The sequence below is a fragment of the Diuraphis noxia genome, unplaced genomic scaffold (genome assembly GCF_037042655.1).
Source record: "Diuraphis noxia isolate RWA-SAM2 unplaced genomic scaffold, SU_Dnox_SAM2 contig0004, whole genome shotgun sequence".
Taxonomy (NCBI): domain Eukaryota; kingdom Metazoa; phylum Arthropoda; class Insecta; order Hemiptera; family Aphididae; genus Diuraphis; species Diuraphis noxia.
Window position 1 is genome coordinate 36,938,856 of NW_028301714.1, and position 24,132 is coordinate 36,962,987.

The window sequence follows — 24,132 nt, forward strand, 5'->3', positions numbered from 1 at the left end:
CGTAATATGATACTTATGATTATTGTTAGTATAAACAGTATAGGTGTAATATCATATTATATAAATGCTGAATATGCAACAATTGTTGATGTCTATATCAGTAAAAAACTTGAGGTAATAATTTTAAAGGGTCCCCAAAAATTTAAGACGATAAACATTTTCCTATACTTCCCTCTGTCAAAGTTGGCCTTGAGTACTTATCCACATAATCTAAAAGTAATAAGTTTAAACTTGTAAATAAATAATGATCATTCATAATATCCAAAATATAATCAAAAAAAAATATACATTCATCGCTCCGCTCAGAATCTAAAAAACATTCCAAAAAAATATTATTCCACAAAAATGTAATTCCTTTATTATGTAATTCTTTTTTAATAAATTTATATTTCAAAAAATTATTTTCCTTAAAATTAATGTTTCAATTGGATATAAATTTGACAACTTTGTATCAATTTTTTAAGTTTTGTAATTTAACGAAAAAACCTGTTAAATTCAGATAGTATAGCACTTATGAACATTCAGTAATTATTTTACCATTATAGTATAACGATCATAATTTAAAGGTAATATTGATATTCGGTAATACGGTCCAATAGGTTACCTGTCATAAAATAGGGTTGTATAGTATTATGGTATTTATCTAGTATAATATAATTTTATTTAGACCAATAAAGATTAAAATGGTTTGGATAAATAAATAGGTAATCATTGATTATAATAATTATGAACTTAACACATATAAATATATGAATACGATTCCTATTTGGATTAGCCATTATATTGGTGGCTGCCTTCATGAGCCGTCACACCATTAACGCTTGTAATTCGTTTTAACGTCAGAATGTTTAAAATAATTATTTTTGTATCGTTGTTTGTCGCCCATACATTTGTGTCTGCAGAGTACATATTCAAAGGATTCGACGATACATTTAAACCAGAATGGTGGCAATCGAATATTATCTATCAGATTTACGTTCGTTCTTTTAAAGACAGTAACGGCGATGGAATTGGAGATTTCAATGGTACGTACTGTGTATTATTTTGTATTTGATTAAATAAATACATGGATTTTCAAATATTAAACAAAATAAAGATATAAAAACAGTATCTTAGGTATGATTCTAATACGAATTAAAAATTAAAGTATTCATATTGTTTATATTTTCTAATGTTTGTCAAGTTTCAGTGATATTATTAAAAATAAAGTTTCAAGATTCTTACATGAACATATTTTAAACTAATCCAAAGAATTCAGCAATACTTTTTGGTACCTAGTCTTTTATTTTCTTGATTTTTAATCAAGCATAGGTATAGTAATCGGAATAATAAAAATTTGAATTTATAAGGTTTCAAGAATTTGTGGCAAATAGGAAAATAATAAAAACGTAACTCAGTAATAATTAGTAGGTGATTAATTAAGGTAGTATTAGTACTTCTTATTTTTTTTTTATTAAAATATGCAAAATTTATATTATTTAACACAATAAGTGTATGTGATGACAGAATAGACTTTCAATTGAATGATAGTTGTTTGGTTACTACTTATTTATATTCATAAATTATATATCCTTAGTATAAATATGTTTTATTTTTTTAAATTTCATTTCAACTTTAATATAAGATATTTATGAGGTAGATTTGAATCATCTCAAGTGGTATAATGATATAATGATTAGAATCCAGAAAAACATCGTTGTATTCAGCCCTAAAAGCTGTAATTTTTAACTTTTCTCTTAAACTATGACAGCTAGAAGGCTTGCAATATCAATAAATTACAAAATGTGAAATATAAAAAAAATTAATCAATTTTTTAACTGTTAAAAATGTTTAAAATTTTAGATAGATTTTTATTTAGCAACGCATATCTTTGAAATTGGAGAACGGATAATGTTTTTTAGGTTTTGATAGAACCATTTTGTCTAGGATAACTTGTATCATTGATAACTCATGTGATACAGACCTTTGAAGTTATATGACTTGATATTTTAAGCACATACATACATATTCGTAGATAAAAACTAAATATTAAGGGAAACATTAGTTTACAATTTTATGATGGATAAACACTACGAGGTTAGTTCCATAAAAGTGGCACAAAAAATTTAAAAAAAAATTTGAAACTAAGGAACCTTTATAATAACATGATAAAATATATACGTACTATCAAGAAAGTGTAACCTACATACTGATTCAAACTTGACAAGCGTTTTTTTCCAGTGAAGGTTGAAACCACTAAAGATGTAATTGTTCAAGGCTAACATTTAATAGTCAGGAACTTGCTTGTGCAAACACTTAGCGAAAAATATTTGTTCGCTTCCATCATCTTGCAATTTTCTTAGAATATTGTTTTTAACCTAAAATATTATTATATAAAGAATAAACATCTATGGGTATTGAATAAATCATTTAGAATTAACAGTTGTTTTCAATTCAACTTACTTAAAAATATGTTAATAAAACAATAAAGTTCACTTTTCTTGGGGACCATAATACTTGAGAGTTGAGATAATACTTACCTACTTGTTTAAACGTATTACTGAATTAATTAAATTTAAAAAAGTAGTCATATTAACAAAATAATAATACGAAATTCAGTAAATTATTTTAAAATTTCAAATAGGTATTACGGAAAAAGTTGATTATTTTAAGAGTATAAATGTTGGAGCGATTTGGTTATCTCCAATATTTCAATCTCCTCAAGATGATTTTGGGTATGATGTATCAAACTATAAGCAGGTCGAACCATTATTCGGTACTATGGCAGACTTTGACCGGATGCGAGATGAATTACACAAAAAAGGTACGTTTATGACTGGAGTCTTCGGTTGATGTTTTGTACAAGACGTATTTTTAACTTAATTGATTAAAAGGTATAAAAGTATTGTTGGACTTTGTGCCAAACCACACGAGTGACGAACATATGTGGTTCACAAAATCTGTACAGCGAATTGAACCTTACACAAATTATTACGTGTGGAAAGACCCAATCATCAGTGAAAATGGTACCAGAACACCTCCGAACAACTGGGTAATTAATGAAAATCTATTTGACAAAAAATTATAATGGATATAAATTGCCTAACAAAAAACCTGTAAAAATAGATAGGTACTTTATAGATAAATTTAAACGGATGACAAAATTGATAAAAATTTTATAGATGGTAAATAATTTAAGAAATAAACTTATCTTAGGAGTATCAAAAATTTGTGATAGCTTTTCAAATTAATTAACTTAAAAATAATTATGAAATTAAAAAAAAAAATTAAATAAGCAACCTAACTTAAATAAAAGTTTTTACGATCAAACTCTGTCTAAAATTAGATTTATTAATAGATTTGAATATTTCCAAAAAAATATGTCATACTTATTACACTTAATCAATTTCTATGGATTACAAAAAATTAAAAATAAATGTTTTAATGTTAATTAAAACAAAAGTTACTTCATTAGGTCTCTCCGTTAAAGGTATCTGTAATATTTTATATTAACAGTATGGTTGGTATTTTTTATTAAATCATCAATCATATTGAAAATATTGTGAATTGTTCTTTTGTGGCTATTTCAGGTGGCCGTTTTCAATACTGGGTCTGCGTGGGAGTGGAACGAACAACGCCAACAATACTATTACCATGCGTTTCAAGTAAAACAACCAGACTTGAATTACAGATGTCCGATGGTCGTGGAAGAAATCAAAGTATTGATTCTCACTTATTTACAATTTAGATATGATCATATTATATTATACACGTCATATAGTACTACTATTGATTTTACATAATATTTTTATGGACGTAAATAAAAATTTAATATAAACACGTCATTAGAACACCATATTATTTTGGCTGGGACGTGGTGTAGATGGATTCAGATTCGACGCTGTCAATTTCCTATACGAAAGGGAAGATTTGGAGGATGAATCAAAATCAAACAAAATCGGCATTTTAGACACTGATTACCATTCGTTGTTGCACACCAACACTGTAGATCAACCGGAAAGTTTTGAAATGGTGCGTGTTTGGAGAAATCTGTTGGACGGTTATGCGACAGCTGAAAATATGTCAAAGTAAGAAAAAAACCTAACCCCTATTCATCGAGATTCACAAACGTTTCAAATAATAATAAAAACTTACGTATATAATATTTGCCAATTCTCGTCGTATGATTATAATATTCGTGCACATATTTGTCATTATAATATTATGAATTCGTTTCTGACAGCTTCTTTATGGTGGAATGTAACTCGCCAATGAACCTAACTATGATGTACTACGGAAACACGACATCTCCTGGAGCTCATTTTCCGTTCAACTTTATGTTCATCACTTTGTTCAGTCAGCAGTCTAACGCCTACGATGTATACGATATGGTTAAATCCTGGATGGTGAACATGCCTGAAGACAAATGGCCCAACTGGGTGGTCAGTATCTGATACTATATAGACTATCACCATTGGCTAGACAATATACACAAGACGATTATTTTCTCATGAAACGAATATATTATCGATAATTTTCTATACCAAACAATATTTTGGAGCTTACCGATCATCTAAACTTTAGTTCAGTAACACTTTTAAATTATTGTTAACTAATAACAATTTAGTTTTATCATTGATTTTTAATTCTTTTATATACTCAGAAAAATATTCTGCTTTGGAATATTTAATCAAAATAGGTATGTTGTTATTATATAAAAAAAAAAAAATAGACAATAATAAAACAGTAAAAATATGAATTTATTTTAAAAAAATTTGCAATTTACCTAAAATAGGTGCCCATTTGATAACTTAAAATAATATTTTCAAAAACACTTATATTTCATATGTATTAATATCATTTTTTCGGGATAAGGTGTTTCCCTGTGCTGTGTCGTGTCACGTGTAAAGTTAATAATATATCTATATTATACATTTTATATATATATATATAAATTGCTTATGCAGTAAAAAACGGAAAACTGTGTTTTTTTTTTATTTGTGTGGTTTAGCTCGGCAATCACGACCATTCGCGATTAGCGACTAGGACGAACCCGTTGTTGGTGGACGGCCTACACATGTTACAACTCCTGTTGCCTGGAACCCCAATCACGTACTATGCCGACGAGTTGGGTGTACAAAACACGTATGTCCGATGGAACCAAACTGTGGACCCGGCAGGACGTAACGTCGGTCCATTGCGGTACACGCAATTCACTAGAGATCCAGCCAGAACTCCGTTTCCCTGGAATGACTCTGAAAACGCAGGTATAAAATTATATTTGCCGTTTTCACCGAAACGACAATAATAATGATAATAATAGAACATTTCCATCACCACAGGTTTTACTAACGGAACAAATGGAACGTGGCTTCCTGTCAACCCGGACTACTGGAATGAAAATTTGGTTAGTTTGTCCAAATATAAAAGTCACCTTAAGACGTACAGACAGTTGTCGCGCTTGAGGGAGAACCCCACAATCATCAAAGGAGACTTGCACATATACATACTGTCTAAATGGGTGTTCGGATTTTCGAGGTAAGTTACATAGATAAGGAATAAAAATAATAATTAAAAATTGATAAATAATAACGATATATCCAAATATTATATAAAATGTACTAATTGCCAAGGGCCCACTAGTTTTGAATTTCCGTGTGGGCCTGAACCTACGCCCGCTTACTCGCCCTTAATTCATGCTTGGATGGGCCACATTTAAATACTTAACCTTCAAACTGAAGAAATATAAAGAAACAACGATAATTTTTTAGTCAACTTGTTGTTTTAATTTATTTACGTTCATATACATCCTAAAGCATTAAATCTATAATTATTATATAAACGATAAACAAATTATTATTGTTTCACGTTTATTAATATGTTTTATCGCTCATAAAAATCTTTCAGTGAAATTGTATTTTAATATTTGAAACAACTGCATTTGTTCCAGTCATTTGAGATAGTTATAGTTTTCTTTCAACTTATTACTGATTACGCTACATTACCTACTTAACTTTAATGAAATCAACATTTTTCTTTACTGAAATATGTGTCATCAATAGGTATCTATCCGTTTGTAGTTTATACTTTAAACTCATTAAATCGTGAACAACAATCGAGTCAGTAAAACAAACTGTCGTATAAATATGTTTATATTAGATTTTATTTTTAATAATATATCATTACAGTTTCATGACAATATTTTATGAAGTCATTTACATTTTTTTTTTTTGCTTTAACTTAATATTATTATAAAAAAAACAACTTCACTCTAATGACTTGTTATGATGTTTAAAAAACTTTGGACACTTCAAAATATATGAAATATTTGTGCTTCACTTTTAAAGTACCTATGAAACGTTATTTTTATACTAGATACTATAAAGCCATCAACGGACGTAACTTTAACATTGGGTATTATATACTTACAGTTACGAATGTCACAACTATGGAACTAAAATAATATCGGTAGTCTTAAGTCAGTTTTAGCACCTAAATGATAACCGATTAATAATTAGAATAATGAATTGTCAACACAAAAATAGGTAATTACTAATTACATTAATGTACCTACTTAAAACAATCCATCGAATAACTGATCCTGAAAATGTTAATTTATGAAAAAAATAATACAAAAATCGATTAATGGGTATTCGATGAATAAAATTCGGGGTTGGTAAATTGAGTCCCAAATGTCCCTAACTCGGTAAATTGAGTCCCGGTGAAAAATAGGTAGTAGGTAAGTTGAGTCCCAGAAAAATTAGGTAGTAGGTAATTTGAGTCCCAGGGAAAAACGATTTATATGCATTTAAAATTTAAAAATATGCACTATAAAATTTTTATTTGTGATTTGTAGACATTCATTGACTGCATGTATATGATTTTGAATATAGCAACATGCATTTTTATTAATTATAATATAATTATTTTTTATGCAAAATGAACCAAACTTATCTCGGACTCAATTTACCTAGCTCCATAAAATTGTTTATGCTACATGTGATATATATAATACGTATCTTCATATGTTATATCCTATATTAGTTACATGCTGGTGATTTATTCATTTCAGGAGTTTTTATGATCATCCAACTTTCTTCATTGTCATTAATTTCGGCAGTGAACTAGAAACAATTAATATAAAAGAAGCTAGACAAACGTTACCAGAAACATTAAAAGTCAAAGTTTCAAGTATAAACTCAGGTTATGTTACTGGGTAAGTTTAAAACTTAAAACATTTTAATATTATAATTTTTTACGAACAGTACCATTTTTGGGGCAAAAGCCCCATTTTGTATGCAACAATTATTGCTGTAATTTTTATTTTGTTTTTAATTTTTAGTAATGTGATACACACAAATCGCTTACATTTGAGACCAAAAGCAGCTCTTGTTCTTTCAACAGCTAAACCATATGCAGACTATTAAAAATATTGAAGAAAGTATAAAAGTTCAAGTACAAATTAAAATATAATTGGTTTTGAAACGTAATGCATAGTTTTTATACACTATTTGTATTCATGTTTTATTAATTTCATAGCATACGTACAACAATAATAGTGGTTTTTCTCAACGTTAATTTATTGTTAAAAACAACAAAAATTCAAAAGTGTTCAAGATTAATATAAAGTGTATACAAACACTTTATATTAAGCTATTATAACCATGTCCAACAATACAATTTTATACATATACATACAGTGGTGGATTAGGTCATTTTATATTATGTGATAGTAATTTGCAAAAATAAATCAAAGCATAATATTAAACATTTGTTTTTGTTATTTTCATGTACCTACCTTATATACACTAAACTCATATCATAGGAAAATCTATAGGGTGTGCCTGGTGTGCCAGGGAACACCCTGCGACTCGTATAAACCTGTGTAGGGCCCATAATACTCATTTCAGTTACAATGGTATTGTGTCTAAACATTAAACAATTTGTATTTTAATTTTAATACATTTTTATGGATACAAATATTGTCAATAAATATTATCGTGATAAGCATAGTTGATAAAAGATCAGCAATATTATCAAGAAAAGAGAAAACATGCCTGTTTATTTAATTTTCATTAAGGTTCATTAAATAAGTTTTTGAACAAAATTGATTCAAGTAAGAACATACTTCATACTATTAAATAATATAAATATCTTGGTATTTAATCATGATAAATTGCATTGATTGATATCTTTGTTCTTATTTAGTTTTATTTGATACCTACCAACCTAACTATTAATTATTGATTAAAAAATATAATATAGTTTACAGCTACTCTATATTGACTTAGGGCCATTCTTACAATGCTCGGTTAGTGCCTGATAACACTAACCGGAAGATTTTATCATGAGTTAACCGGTAGAATTCTATCGGTTAGTCTTAACCGACACTTAACCGGACATTGTAAGAACGGCCTTTACTGTTCTAGTGTTCTCTATACTTAATAATTTTTTATTATATTATGTCAAAAATATTTTTTTTTAAGAAATTTGAAAAAATTGTTCAATTTTATTTATATATTAGGAAGGTATTTAGTAAAGTATCTATAGTAAACTGGGTGAAGAACTATAGCTTTATTATTTATTGATAACAAAATTCAATGAGCTGTGTATCTACCTTGTTATTGTTATTTTTTTATACTGCAATCATAACACACAATTATACATTTATTTTAATATTTATGCTACTTATTAGGTTAACTTGGACATTAAAATCATATATTTTTGCTATAGTTCATGATGATATATTTATTAAAAATGATAATGTTTGCACTGTGAATGCTAAAGATAAGTTTGAAATTAAATTAAATTAAATTCAGGTACAATAAACTATATAAATTTATCACTATTTAATTTTTATAAAATTATAGAATTTATTTAGAATTTGTTCTACTTATTAGTTTATTAAGTTAAAATTCTTATGTTTTTTAGTTGTGACAGTTGATGATGACAAATTTAATGAAAATGTTGATAATGTTGATGGTTGTATGAATAATAATTGTACTGTGTATGTAAATGATAAAGTAGTCATAGGAAATTCAGGTACATAAACATCTTTATCCATTTACAAAAATAAACCTTAATAAAAAAAACTTGTATTAAAATGTGATGCAATAGTAGGTAAAAATTAATAACTCTTGTGTTGGCCTATTATTCAGTTAAATACTTTATGTGATAATATTTTTCTATATTATTCTTTATCCAAATTTGTCATAACTAATTTAGAATTTTAGAATTTAAACAACATTTTACTTTCTTACTAGATAATACAATCATTGTCGTCATTGTATTTTATGCTGTTATCGTAGCAGTTTTGGTTTCATTTTTTTAGATCACGGCAGTGTCATTGAACATGTTCAATAGATATAATATTATCCATACTACATTTAATATTTACATTTAAAGACAGTCGTAGATAAGGATGTTGTAACATACTAGGTAATTATGTGGTAATTTTTTTTAGTGAAAGTAATAAAAAGGAGTACATGTGTATTATTGAACACAAAAAACAAAAAATAATATTTATATAAATAAAATTTATTTCAACTAATTATTTTATTGTTCTATGTGAGCAAACTAGTGATTAATTAATATTATGTTTATAAATTATCTACTTTATTTTTACTATTTTTATCAATATAACATTTAAGATTTCTAATATTCTTAATGTCATATAAATAAAATTTTGTGATCATACTTACTGATTATTGTAAAAATAGATTGTAAATATATTCTTCTAAATAAAAAAAAAAAAAACATTTAAGACACAAATCAAAAATATCATGTTTTTGAATCAATTATTTCACCGTGAATCAATATATTTTGTGTTTTAATTTTAAATAAAAAAAATTAAGAGATAAAAATAAACTTATTGCATTTCTATCAACGATTTTAAATATAGATTTTTAATTAAATTCATCACATGAGATTTTAAACTTGTTAATCACTTATTAAGTCATTAAACATTTTTTGTTTGACCATTATTAAACAATGATTTCTAAAAATTATTATAAATAATCAAAATCAAAAAGTTTTAAATTCTCCTATATAGCTTGAAATTAATCTTAAATATTATATATTATTATATTTCAACGTTTCTAAATTAAAATTAAGTTTATTGGCGATTTCAAATTTATAAAACTAATCTTTTATGTACTTATAATTATTTGAAAAATTCTTTGCTTCTACATGCAATATTCATCAAAATAAATAATTAGTTGGTTTTTCGTTCAAATTTTTATATTTTTAAAATTAAATGTAACTCTTATAATATTAGACTAATAACTGACAATTATAGTAATATTAAGTGATTACGTATTGTGTTTAGTGAGGGGTTTTAATCTGGAAATTTTAGTAAAAATTAACAATTTAAATTGATACAATTATTAAATTATGTAAAAAAAACTAGTTTGATCAAATTGAAAGTTATAGTTAGTAATTAATATTTATTCCTACTAGAATAATTACATTATTACAATAAATAAAAGGTAACTACAGGCCTTCCGTTTTATTTAATGAATAACTTAATTCTATATTTGTGAAGTAAGTACCTATGTATAATTCAACCGTAAAACTTCACAATTAGTCATTGACAATTTATATAGCAAGGAGTTTTTTTTATAATTTATTAATATCAATATGATATAAACGATTTTTATTACCTAATAGTATTAAACAAACAATATAATGGACACGAGGAAATCTTCATTATACTCGAAAAACAAAAAATGTAACTCTGCAGTTCAAAAATATGAGCAAGATAGTATTATAACCACTAAGTGTTGTCTTAATTCATAGGAAACAACTTTAGTGGACTATCGGCTAGGTCCTCAATATTTTTAAAATATAAATGTAAACTACTACTACTCCTAATAATAATAATAATAAAACTATTAATATAGACATTACGTCTAATAGTTTTTTATTTACCAGACTATAAAAATCAAATCGCTATTTTGTCACTTTTTTAATAAATTCGTTTTACGGATTAAACGGCGTAGGTAATGCGAGTAACTCTTGAGTGCGCTGATTATGCGTTAGCTAAAAGATAGGGAATTGGCCACTTACAAAATGACATGCAGATAAATCCGTGAAAATGTAACATCATATTAACAAAATGCATAAATAGGCCATGATTAACTGTGGATTCGACATTATTACGGGTGTTGTACACTCGGCACATAACACTGCCGCTCAGTCAACATGTTTAAAGCAATAACGTTATGCATGTGGCTATTTGCCTCCAACAGTCTTGTATCGTCAGAGTATATTTATGAAGGTTTGAGCGATTCAGCCGAACCAGACTGGTGGCAAACGGAAATTATCTATCAAATATACGTGAGATCATTTAAAGACAGCAATGGTGACGGGATTGGAGACCTGAACGGTGAGTATACCTACACACGTTTTAACAGTCCAGACTCTATACCGAAATAATAATTTATTAGTATTATTATTATTTTTTTCTTGTAAATATACACATGTAAAAAATATTTTGTCATTACTATTAAGTACAAATGATAGACTATATTATAGTTTTAGTTCTAATTTACTATATATTGATTTAATTTACATAGAGTGACATTAATTTCAAAATGATTTGCCATTACACATTTTATTGCGTTTTAAAAGTAAGCCTTTTGATTGTTCATTTAAAAAAAATCATACACATTATTAATAGATTGAATGCGATATTAAAAAACACGTTATTTTACTTAAATAAACGATTAATTATAAAATAGCTAGATTTTCCTAAAAAAATGTTTAGCTATATATAATTACATTATGAAAGTGTGTTGTGTAAAATATAAAACACTTAACATTTTCCAGAAATTGTATTCACATTAATACATGTTTATATGGGTATTTAAATGTAAAATATTATTAATTACGATATAATAATATGAAATAGGCCCCTTTTTTTAAAAATATTTTTTTCTTACAATGCATTTAGGTACATACTTGTTTTCCCAACCACATAAATAAAAATATTTGTAACCGATAATGATTAAATAAAATATTTACACTGTTTGTGTACTTTAAAAGTGATTTATGTTATAATTGTTATTCCACCTACAACGAGAAATCATTCAACATTGATCCAACAAGTTAGCGATGTAGGTTAAGCGTGCAATTGCGTATACGAATTAAAAACAATTAAAACTAACTTTTTAAAGATTTGAAAAGTGCTTGAGTAAAAGTATTCAAATACTTTTCAAGTACACAAATACTTATTTTAAATATTTTTGTAAAAATTAAACGAAGAAATTATTATAATTAACGAAAGTATTTGCATTTAAAATAAAAAACAAAAAAATCGGGTAAATCGTGGATTTCTCTCTGCTGTGCAGTAGGTTACAAGTGGGTTACTGTAATAGATGGAATTAAATTTTAATGATACTTTATCATTGTATACGAAAAACGATTCTGAGTGGAGATGGTTTATTTATCTATTATAGATTATTAAAAATTTTTAAATCTTAGATTTTATAAGAACATTTTTTATGAATTTCTAGCTTAAAATAATTTGCGAATTTCCATGATATTTACGTATGTTGTCAATATTCAAAGTTTGAATGCTTGTAAAAAAAATTGTGACTATGTATTTTTTTTATTTTTCAACTACTATTGAAAAATATATTATGAGCCTTGTATTAAATTTTCAAGCTTTTCTGCCCAACAATTAAATAATACATTTTTATCGATATTAATTTAAAAATAAAACTAATAATGATTAAAAATTGCATATGCCTATAAATAGTTCAAATTAAGTTTAAATTTTTCGAAAATTGTATGGTGGATAGAATATACTTATATATATACATTCTGTGAAAATTTCATGTATCTATATGGCCATCTGTTTTAAAATTACATCAAAAACTGATTGTGCATAACATTTCCCGTTTTTCCCTTAATTTTTAGTTTGTTTATCCCAAATTTTTAGAAAAATATTAAGAAATTTTTACTTTCGAACCCCCAAAATACCAACTAGATTCACTTTCTGATTGAACGAAATAGGTACTGAAGTCGAAAATTGATGCATTTTTACTGCCCCAAAACGTGATGACAGACACAAATACTAAATAACTAAAATCGTTATTCTTGATTAAATATACAATCTTGTTCATATTTGAAAGTAGCTATAAAAAAAAATTTGTTTATAATTTTTCATCATAGAAATAACTTCTTACGTCATATAAAACCTTATTTAAATTTTCAATTCCTAGCACTATAAAATCGGACATTTTATACATTTTTAAATACAAAATAATTAGTAAATGTTAAAAGCCGAAATTTAAATGCATATAATAAATCATGCCTTTGTGTATTAAAAATTTTTCTTACTACCATTATAACATTATATCAGGAACCTTGTATCAAATGTTGAAACTTTTTGAGCCAATGAACAAAATTGTACAGACATTTATAGAACAAAAAAACAAAAAAATTTTAATTTTCCGTAAACAGCTCAAAACGAGTCAAAATATTTTGAAAACTTTAAAATGGAAAATGATAAAATTAACACATTTTGTAAATTTTAAGGTTCTATGGTCATTTATTTTTTAATTACTACATTATAAGAAAATCGTTCTACGAGAAATAAATTGAATATCCAAAGTTGTTAAATTATGAACTTTCAAACGCTCATAAAAATTTAATTAGACTTTTTAATAGACGTTTTGTTTTTGATAAAAGTAGACAAACTTATAAGGAATATTGTATTAAATTTTCAAATTTTATATATGAAACGAAAAATTTTGACGAATTCCTACTCAAAATAATTTGCAAATATTCATGTTTTTTTGTTTTGAATTTTGTCATTATTCGAATTTCTGGTTAGGTTAGGATGCTCATAAAAAAATATCGTGAAATTATGTTGAACTTTTTTTTAATTTCCACTTTCAAAAACTTATAATTAACCTTGTATTAAATTTGTGCGTCATTTTTTTATCTACATTGATTAAAAAACTAATAAATATTGAAAATTTTATTTTCCCATACATACTTCAACATATTAAGTCAAAATATTTTGAAAAGTGTAGGGTTTATTGAAAGTGCTAATATAAACATTTATTCAACAAATTTCATTTACTTTGGTAATATTTTTGAGAGTTATATCAAAAACCAAAATTGAAATTGTTGAATACCAATTTCATGTAAAAATTCCTGTTTTTCCAATATTTATTTGTATTTTTCTAGGTGCTTTTGAAACCTCATGTCTCCATAATTACATTAATGAGTTATCATTTTGTTTTAATGGAATAACATTAATAATTTATTATTACTTAAAAGGATTCAATGAACACGTTAAGACTTATAAGTTTATTACATTATATTTTGTATTTTATAGGTATAACAGAAAAAGTCCCATATTTCAAATCTATAAGTGTTGGCGCCGTTTGGTTATCGCCAATATTTCTCTCGCCACAAAATGATTTTGGATACGATATTTCAGACTACAAAGAGATCGATCCTATTTATGGCTCAATGGCAGACTTTGAACGTATGAGGGATGAGTTTCACAAACATGGTATGCATTCTTATTTCTAATATTTTTTTTAAAAATTACATAATATATTTCTGATTCTTACACACAGGCATAAAGATCTTATTGGATTTTGTGCCTAACCACACGAGTGATGAACACGAATGGTTCCAAAAATCAATTAAAAAAATAGAACCCTTCAGTGACTATTATGTATGGAAAGATCCGATCCGTGATGCACATGGAAATCTCACCGCTCCGAGTAATTGGGTGAGTAATAAAGATATTTCACTTATTGTGAAATATAAATTCACAGATGGCACAGATTCGCTTTTATTATGTATCATATATGAAAGTTACAGTGAGAGTATTTAAACTGATTGCCTTCTGAATATTGTCCTTTAGTAGGTATCAATACAGAGATTTAAACGGTTCTTTCTTAAAATACCATAATATTTCTTCTAAAGTTCTTGCATAAGGGATGAACTCTTTCATCACATTATCAATAGTTTCATTAACGTCAAAAAATCACTAGACTTTGAGGAAAGTTTATAGTCTTAGGTAAAAAATAAGTCTTTAAAGGGTGGGGAATATAATGAAATATGATGGGATTTAATAAAAAAAAGTGTTCATCATAATTTCAATTTTTTAGCTCCAAATATCCATATAATTTTTCTTTTCGGCCCAACATTTTGCGGAAAATCTTTTCATTAAGCATATCTAACTTATTTGTCGAAACATAACGATAAGAACTAATTGATGTGCAAACTTCATTGTTGATGTATTTTCTGGTAGTTGATTCGTCATTATTGTAGACCATTTCAAATATTTATTTCTCGAATCAGATTATAAAGCAATATTATGGTACCATCTGCAGTTCGCAATACTGGACTCTACTAAGAAAGTAAGAACGTATTGCTATCTCTGATGGAGGTCCGACATTCATTAAAACATTTAACCAGTCAAAAGTTACATACAACATAAAGGATTATCAAATTTACTTATTGTATGTTATACATTATTTCATTTACCTGTGTTAATTGTAAATTTTCTTATTTTGAATATTAAAAACAAAGAGGAAAATAGTATAATCTTTATTATTATCAGAACTAAATAATAAATGTATTTTATGCAATCTGCTTGAAACAGGTATTTTACACAATTAATATTCTAAAATATCTAGATACATATTAAATATTGAGCGATTATTTCATCTTAAAATACAGTAAAATACTCGTAATGTTAATTATAGCAATTTATAACATAAGCAATATTATGCTAAAATTAACTTTGAAATGCTTACCAGTATCTAAGTATATACTCACTAAGAAGTTCAATTAAAACTTAAAATTGTTTTAACTGAAGTGTACTTATGTCAAGAACAATAAAATGTAATCTTTGGATATAAGTAGGTATTTAAAAGAAAATTGTTTTCTTGTAGGTAATACACCTAAACTGTTACTACTTATTTCAATACTTATACGTTTAAACATGGCTATTATAATATAAGGTTTGTCGATTTCCAGTTAGGTGTATTCAACAGTGGATCTGCTTGGGAATGGAATGAAGAACGTCAACAATATTATTTACATCAGTTTCAAGTGAAACAGCCCGACTTGAACTACAGAAATCCATCTGTTAGAGAAGAAATAAAAGTATTACATCCATGATATTAATTAATAATCATTCAGTTGTTGGTTCGTATTTTAAACGAATATCTTTTTTTTTCTTAGAACACGCTGTTATATTGGTTGGGACGTGGCGTTGACGGGTTCAGATTCGATGCGGTGAACTATCTATACGAAAGAGAAGATCTAGCTGACGAACCAAAATCTAATAAAATCGGCTATTTGGACACCGATTACGATTCTTTAACACATACAAGCACACTGGATCAACCTGAAACTTATACCATAGTACGTCAATGGAGGCAGGTGCTGGACAGTTACAGGACCAGGGAAAAGAAAACTAAGTAATTAAAAAGTGGAAATATAAATATTTTTTATGTTAAGGTGATCTCGTTATGGTAACCTTTATTGGTAGTTACTGTTCCCCAGTCTCCACTAATTTTTTATATATTTAAAACCAATAATAATGATAAATGTCTGCATTCATTAGTTCATTACTAATAGGTATTAGATACTGTAAGGATGTGAATATTTACCGGTATTTGTTTATAAATGCAATAAGTATTTGAGAAATGTTGTCATTTTTACTAAATTTTTTTCATAATATATACTAAATACAATAAAATCACGAATCTTACTTTAATATTATAAATTAATAATAAATAATTTTATATAAAGCTGAAGAGTTAAGAAAGTTTGAACGTGTTAATCTCAAAAACTACTGGTTCGAACTTAAAAATTATTTTGTTGTTGTATAGTCCTTTCATCGAGGAAGACTATAGACTATATAACGTTTTTAGAAAGTCCACAGGTTATGTCAGAACTTTAGAATTTATAAGAAATGTATTAATTTGCTAGGTATTGAAAAGCCGTAAAATTATTGCCACGTACCAAAAATTCTATGAGGCAATAGCACTTCGGTAGGATTAATGTGCTGAGTGTCTCGAGTTCGAACCAGTTTCGATAGCCTATAAAGCCCTAAACTAACTTTTTGCACAGTTTTCAAATCATTTTTTTCTTGTTTGTACTTATTAATTTTATAGTTATTTTAGTTGGTCACGTTTCTGGGAAGATTTTAATGTATATCACATTATAATAGTTCACCGGGTCAGCTTTAAATAATGTAATAATATTCGATCCGTTAATAATCTATATATTATCTATATTAAAATTTATTTCTGTCTGTTAGTTTTTCCTTTATGCATTCCTTAAACGGATGAATCAATTACGACGAAATTTGGTACACAGATTTATTAGACCTATGGACAGAAGATAGGCTTAGTTAAAAGGTGATAGGCCTAACCCCGGGAGATGCATAAACACACATTTTGAGATTTAAAATGGACATTTTTGTTTATTGATGGTTGCTATTAGTTTCAATAATAATAAAAACTACTATCCCTGAATTTGTTATTATTTTATTTTTGTTTTTTTCCGTGGCACATGCGTCTATGACATTAAAAGTTGTAACTGATGTTTTGTATTTTTGTTTTTGTTGTTGTTGTTATAATGATGTAATTTCTATACAGCTATGCCTCTCAAAAAAATTTTGATCAGTAATTCGAATAAGAAATTAGTAATTTGTTAATAAGTATCAACTTTAAAAATTGTTTCACCTTTACAAAGCTAAAAATGAGAGAAAATATTATGATTGAATATAGTTTTATTCCTGTATTTTATGTGACTGCAGCGTTAGAAATCTTTAATGGAGAATAATTGGAGATTATAAGATAGGGTAAACAAGCGGCAATTCTCACGAGGAGTTTTGAACATGGCTAGCGTGTTAGTCCGAGTACTAAACAACGAATTAAACACACATTTTGAATCAAATAGAGTTGATATTTTTAACGGACAACGAAGTGCACGAGGATCAGCTAGTTTATTACAATAAGTTATTACGTTTGGTATTTATAGAATTACATAATATGTTATTAATTAATGGTCAAAATAGATAGCGGGAAAATGGTTATTTTTTGATCAAATATTTGATTTTTTAAAATAGAATTAACATTGTGACTGCTACTTAAATTTAAAGATATTTTCATTTAAAAAATGATTTTTTTATATTAAATATCATATTTGCATTTTATACTGATATTTAGAATGTTTATTAACGACTTTTTTTTTTAGATTTATGATGGTGGAATGTTACTCACCGTTCAATAAAACCATGATGTACTACGGTAATAACTCAGAGCCTGGTGCTCATTTTCCATTTAACTTCTTATTCATCGGAACGTTCGATCAACAGTCTGATGCTGCTCAGGTCCATGATATGATCAGATCATGGATGTATGGTATGCCCACCGGCATGTGGCCTAACTGGGTGGTGAGTAGAATAAATAGCAACTTTTATTTGGACAGTAATAATATCGATGAAAAATTATTATAATGTTCAGTTAGGTAACCATGATAACGCAAGAGTGGCTTCAAGGACCAATCCAATGTTAGTCGATGGACTACACATGATCCAACACCTCTTACCCGGCACCTCAGTGACTTATTATGGGGACGAACTAGGTATGATTGATACAAATGTTCGTTGGGATCAAACTGTTGATCCAGCGGGTCTTAACGTGGGTCCCTATAGGTTCTTGAAATTCAGCAGAGATCCAGTGAGAACTCCATTCCCATGGGACAATTCGTATAACGCAGGTAAATAAATTTAATAACATGTAGGTACCTATTATCAAATATAGCTTTATAATATCATATGAGCTATTTTGAATCAGAAAAAAAAACATTATTTTACCTTCGTTATTACATGCAGGTTTTTCTAATTCATCTTCATTGTGGCTTCCTCTTAACGCTGATTATTGGAAAAAAAATATGGCAGATGAATCCAGGCACAAAAGTAACTTAAAGTCATACAGACAATTGGCGCAATTGAGGAGAAGTCTGACATTTGTCAAAGGCGATTTGCATTTGTACACACTGTCCAAATGGGTGTTTGGATTTTCACGGTATGTTTTTCAATAGTAATTGTTATATTATTGTAGCGTTCAAGTTTAAGATACTTCACCATTATCGTTATGAAAAAAATATGAATAATACAACTGGTATATTTTATACAATAGGTAAAAATACTTACTTAATATTTAAGGTATAGAGTAGTCTACGATGATACAAGTTCATTAACCAGACAAGTGAAATAATTTACTTATGGTTTTTTTGATATAGTTTAATTCACCATATCAAGATCAAAGTAAGACTGAAGGAACTGTATGTTCATTTAAACTAAAAGAAGAATATTGCAAATATTTTTTATTTCTATAAGTTTTTCATATGGTATCTGTATATAAAATGTAATGTAGATATTATACGAGTATATTTAATAGTATACCTTGATCCTATGTCCTTCATGTCATTATGTACATTTTATGCTATTTAAAAAATAATTACCAAGTTTGAAATGTTAAACTATTTTTTCATGCTTATTTTTTAATTTTATATCAAGAATAACATATGTCTTATTAGACCATGGATGGTCTCATCGTATACCACGATTTTTGTCTCAACGTGAACTACTCTCCTTATTTACTTTTATACTTAAACATTGTACTAAAACATATTTTAAATTCAATGTTAGTATGCATTTTTTTATCTCATCAACTTTAATATAATACAGAGAAACCTCGATAACTCGAATCGGTTGGGGCGAAAAAAAATTTGACTTATAAAGGTTCGAGTTATCGAGGTTCCACTGTATTTTAATCTTTTTGAAGAACGAAGACGAAGTGTAGATTAAGTGTGTATTATGTAATACAATTTTGTTATATTTATAGGTCATTTAAAATTGTTTAAAATGACTAATTTTAAAAAGACTAATTTATTGATTTATTATAGGAGTTTTTATGATCACCCGACTTATTTTATCGTAGTTAACTTTGGGAGTGAAATAGAAACAGTTAACTTGTTGGAAGCTAGAGGTACTTTACCACTGACTTTGAAAGTTAAGGTCTCTAGTATTAACTCTGGTTATGTTACTGGGTAAGTAACTATATTTTACAATTAAATATATGTAAAATAAACATTTTGAACTATACAATAAAATTATCATCATCTATATAATATTAATATTTCTATTAAAAATTAGAATAATTGTATTTAATTAATAAATTAAGTTATTTATTTAAAATTTTTGTATTTTTCTAGAAATATATTATGTACTGAAAAAGTGTTACTGCGTCCAAAAGCAGCTCTTGTACTCACAACCTCAAGAGTTAGTGAAGATTAAAAATTTAATTTATAAAATATTTAATTTATAAAATATTTAATTTATAGCTTGTATAAGTTGAACATAAGTTAGTAAGCATAAGTTTATAAATTATAACTATTATTGATTATAGCATTAATTATTAAACAATATTCAATTATTGTCACCAGTTCTCAATAAACCTATTTGAGTTTCTAATGTTGTGTCATATGTTGTATCTATTACACCTACCTAATACCTATAAGTAAAACTTAAGAAATTAAAACCATAATCAAAATAATATATTATTAATGTGATGTTTTTGATTGTTAGTAAAAAAACGATGAATTCATTTTGGAAACTGTTTAAACATAATAATAATTGATAATATATACCATGGCCCATGGGTGGCCAACATTAATACTTCAACGAGTCACATGGATAAAAACGATGATATCAAGAGCCATGATGTTTAAAATATGAAATATCGTTTAAAAAGGTCATTAAAATTATTTATTTATGAATTAAAATAAAGAAACTAAGGTTATTGTTGCAAAGTTATGTTGGTTATATAAATGCGAATTTTTTTTTAAGTAAAATTTGTTTATATTGGTTTGTTTTTATTATAAAATATTTTATTTTTTTTGTTTTGTAAATATTCACATGTAAAACATATTATGTCCAAAATACTTATGTTATGACTATTAAGTACAAATGATAGACTATCTTATAGTTTTAGTTAGTTCTAATTTACTATATAGTATAAATTGATTTAATTTACATAGAGTGACATTTATTTCAAAATTATTTGCCATTACACAAAATTATTAATGTAGACATTAAGTATAAGAGTTTTTTGTTCGCCAGACTATAAAAATCAAATCGTTATTTTGTCACTTTTTTTAATAAACCCATTTTACGGATTAAACGGCATAATTAATGCGAGTAACTCTTGAGTGCGCTGATTATGCGTTAACTAAAAGATAGGGAATCGGCCACTTATAAAATGACATGCAGATAAATCCATGAAAATGTAACATCATATTAACAAAATGCATAAATAGGCCATGATTAACTGTGGATTCGACATTACGGGTGTTGTATACTCGGCACATAACACAGCCGCTCAGCCAACATGTTTAAAGAAATAACGTTATGCATGTGGCTATTTGCCTCCAACAGTCTTGTATCGTCAGAGTATATTTATGAAGGTTTGAGCGATTCAGCCGAACCAGACTGGTGGCAAACGGAAATTATCTATCAAATATACGTGAGATAATTTAAAGACAGCAATGGTGACGGGATTGGAGACCTGAACGGTGAGTATACCTACACACGTTTTAACAGTCCAGACTCTATACCGAAATAATAATTTATTAGTATTATTATTATTTTTTTCTTGTAAATATACACATGTAAAAAATATTTTGTCATTACTATTAAGTACAAATGATAGACTACATTATAGTTTTAGTTCTAATTTACTATATATTGATTTAATTTACATAGAGTGACATTAATTTCAAAATGATTTGCCATTACACATTTTATTGCGTTTTAAAATTAAGCTTTTTGATTATTCATTTTTAAAAAATCATACGCATCATTAATAGATTGAATGCGATATTAAAAAACACGTTATTTTACTTAAATAAACGATTAATTATAAAATAGCTAGATTTCCCTAAAAAAATGTTTAGCTATATATAATTACATTATGAAAGTGTGTTGTGTAAAATGTCAAACACTTAAAAATATTCCAGAAATTGTATTCACATTAATAGATGTTTATGTAGGTATTTAAATGTAAAATATTATTAATTACGATATAATAATATGAAATAGGCACATTTTTTAAAAATATTTTCTTCTTACAATGTATTTACATACTTGTTTTCCCAACCACAAAAATAAAAATATCTGAAACCGATAATGATTAAATAAAATATTTACACTGTTTGTGTACCTTAGAAGTGATTTATGTTATAATTATTATTTCACCTACAACGAGAAATCATTCAACTTTGATCCAACAAGTTAGCGTATGTAGGTTAAGAGCGTACAATTGCGTATTAAACACAACTAATACTAACTTTTTGACAGGTTTGAAAAGTGCTTGAGTAAAAAAATTTGAAGAAAAGTATTCAAATACTTTTTAAGCACACAAATACTGAAATACATATTTTAAATATTTTTGAAAAAATTAAACGAAGAAAGTATTATAATTAATATGTTTTTATATGGTTTGTTTTTCTTATAAAATGTTTTCTTTGTTAGAATCTACATTACATCTATGTAGGATGAGATGTTCTAGTTTCTGAAGTCACTAATGTATGTGTAGTATTAAGCATAAAGCATTATATTATTGTGTGTTTTACTTCCACTGTTAGATTAACGTCATAGGTTGTTGTGGCTATACACTGAGGAGGTTCCTCTTTGGTCATTAGGGCCTTGTGTGTTAAATTGTTAACCTTACATGGTCTATTCGGGGATGATTAATTAATTTATGTTCTCTTTACTGTTTAGGCCCGGGGTCTTCAAACCTTTTTATTCAAAGGCTATATAAAATATAAAAACCTCTTACTGTGTCAAAAGCACATAAATACATATCATTTTTATTTTGTAGAAACAAAAATATATTTATAAATATTTAAAAAATTGTTGTTATGATATACTTAAAAATATTTAGTTGTATAATAATAGTTATGACGCAGGTGATAATTAACACGTGTTGATACGTTCCGTTTCGACCAGCCATTTTAGTTGTTTTCAGATAAAGCTGTTAATGATTTTTTAATAATATAATGTATACATTGTTATTAACTGTTTTTAAAAAAGTATTACTTAATTTACACTATATTAGTTTTGATAAAGTTTCTGTAATAAGTAAATAAAAGTTTTTAAAATATTCATATTCAATCAAAAATATTTACAGTTAAAATTTATAATACCTACTTATTATCAGTTTGAATATTTGTAGCCATCACAAAAATGTTTAATAAATATATACTCTGCAATTACACATTTATACGTTTATAATTATATTTATGCTATTATTATTGTTATTATTGTAGGTAACTGTTATATTAATGTGGAAACTTCTTCAGTCGACTAAAATGTCAGTAATTTGATAGTGAAATTTAAAGGTATATACATTTTATCGTTATATTACATAACATTCTAGTATATTAAAATATACTGTGTTTGTAGGCACCTATTATTTTAAAATAGACAATATTAATTGGTCATTTGTATTATAACTGTAACAAATAATAGTATATAATTGAATATGTATTTTTTTTTAAACTTTTTCTATGAATTTTTTACTAAAATTTTGTTAAAAAATGATATACCTAGTGTAAATAGTATTATTTTTTTTACCATTTCCACAATATGTTCCCGTGACAAAAAAACATAGTTTGTGTGACTATGGAACAAAAAAAATTGCATAAATTTGAACCAATATATGGTTTTATGGCTTACTTTAAAGATTCTTTAATTGTGGATGCTTGTTAAAATCAACAACTCAATTTCTCACTACTGATCAATTTGATAAAAATGTTTAATCTTCATTTCGAAAAATGAATGATGATTAAAAAAATTAAGGAGGAAAATAATTTTTGCCCTGTTCCTGTAAGGCAAAAACTCCTTGCCAATCAAGAAGGCGTGCTTGTTTTAAAAATAATGTGCTATAATATGTAATAACTAATAATTAATAGTCGATGTCATAATCAATCGTCCTGAAAAATAAATAATAATAGTAAAATAATATAAAAAATATAGGTAGATATAATTAATTTAATGATTATTTTATAATACTGCATAGGTAACACTGTCGTTTATAA

General features: G+C 26.6%; 2 protein-coding genes and 1 pseudogene across 2 annotated transcripts; all 3 read left to right on the plus strand.

Moving 5' to 3' along the window:
- Positions 1 to 757: 757 nt before the first annotated feature.
- LOC107169447 (maltase 2-like) lies at positions 758 to 7,747 on the plus strand. The gene is made up of 10 exons (XM_089227124.1): positions 758 to 1,025; positions 2,624 to 2,803; positions 2,874 to 3,031; positions 3,570 to 3,698; positions 3,829 to 4,067; positions 4,223 to 4,421; positions 4,991 to 5,246; positions 5,322 to 5,517; positions 7,052 to 7,195; positions 7,322 to 7,747. The coding sequence occupies exons 1-10, from the start codon at positions 845 to 847 to the stop codon at positions 7,404 to 7,406; spliced, it is 1,767 nt and encodes a 588-aa protein (XP_089083250.1). The 5' UTR covers positions 758 to 844; the 3' UTR covers positions 7,407 to 7,747.
- A 3,370-nt stretch (positions 7,748 to 11,117) lies between these two features.
- Positions 11,118 to 20,506, plus strand: LOC107170206 (salivary alpha-glucosidase). The gene is made up of 10 exons (XM_089226814.1): positions 11,118 to 11,365; positions 14,330 to 14,509; positions 14,577 to 14,734; positions 15,991 to 16,119; positions 16,198 to 16,436; positions 18,223 to 18,421; positions 18,492 to 18,747; positions 18,863 to 19,055; positions 19,939 to 20,082; positions 20,248 to 20,506. The coding sequence occupies exons 1-10, from the start codon at positions 11,182 to 11,184 to the stop codon at positions 20,327 to 20,329; spliced, it is 1,764 nt and encodes a 587-aa protein (XP_089082940.1). The 5' UTR covers positions 11,118 to 11,181; the 3' UTR covers positions 20,330 to 20,506.
- An 886-nt stretch (positions 20,507 to 21,392) lies between these two features.
- LOC107170204 (maltase A2-like) overlaps positions 21,393 to 24,132 on the plus strand; it is a 37,759-nt pseudogene continuing 35,019 nt past the window's right edge.

What these genes read in the sequence shown, in the direction of transcription:
- LOC107169447 (XM_089227124.1), top strand. Translation starts at nt 845, where the DNA reads ATGTTTAAAATAATTATTTTTGTATCGTTGTTTGTCGCCCATACATTT. An exon ending in AGATGAATTACACAAAAAAG is followed by an intron (nt 2,804 to 2,873) that starts GTACGTTTATGA and finishes ATTGATTAAAAG; the next exon opens with GTATAAAAGTATTGTTGGAC. An exon ending in GAATGACTCTGAAAACGCAG is followed by an intron (nt 5,247 to 5,321) that starts GTATAAAATTAT and finishes CCATCACCACAG; the next exon opens with GTTTTACTAACGGAACAAAT.
- LOC107170206 (XM_089226814.1), top strand. Translation starts at nt 11,182, where the DNA reads ATGTTTAAAGCAATAACGTTATGCATGTGGCTATTTGCCTCCAACAGT. An exon ending in GGATGAGTTTCACAAACATG is followed by an intron (nt 14,510 to 14,576) that starts GTATGCATTCTT and finishes TCTTACACACAG; the next exon opens with GCATAAAGATCTTATTGGAT. An exon ending in AACTCTGGTTATGTTACTGG is followed by an intron (nt 20,083 to 20,247) that starts GTAAGTAACTAT and finishes GTATTTTTCTAG; the next exon opens with AAATATATTATGTACTGAAA.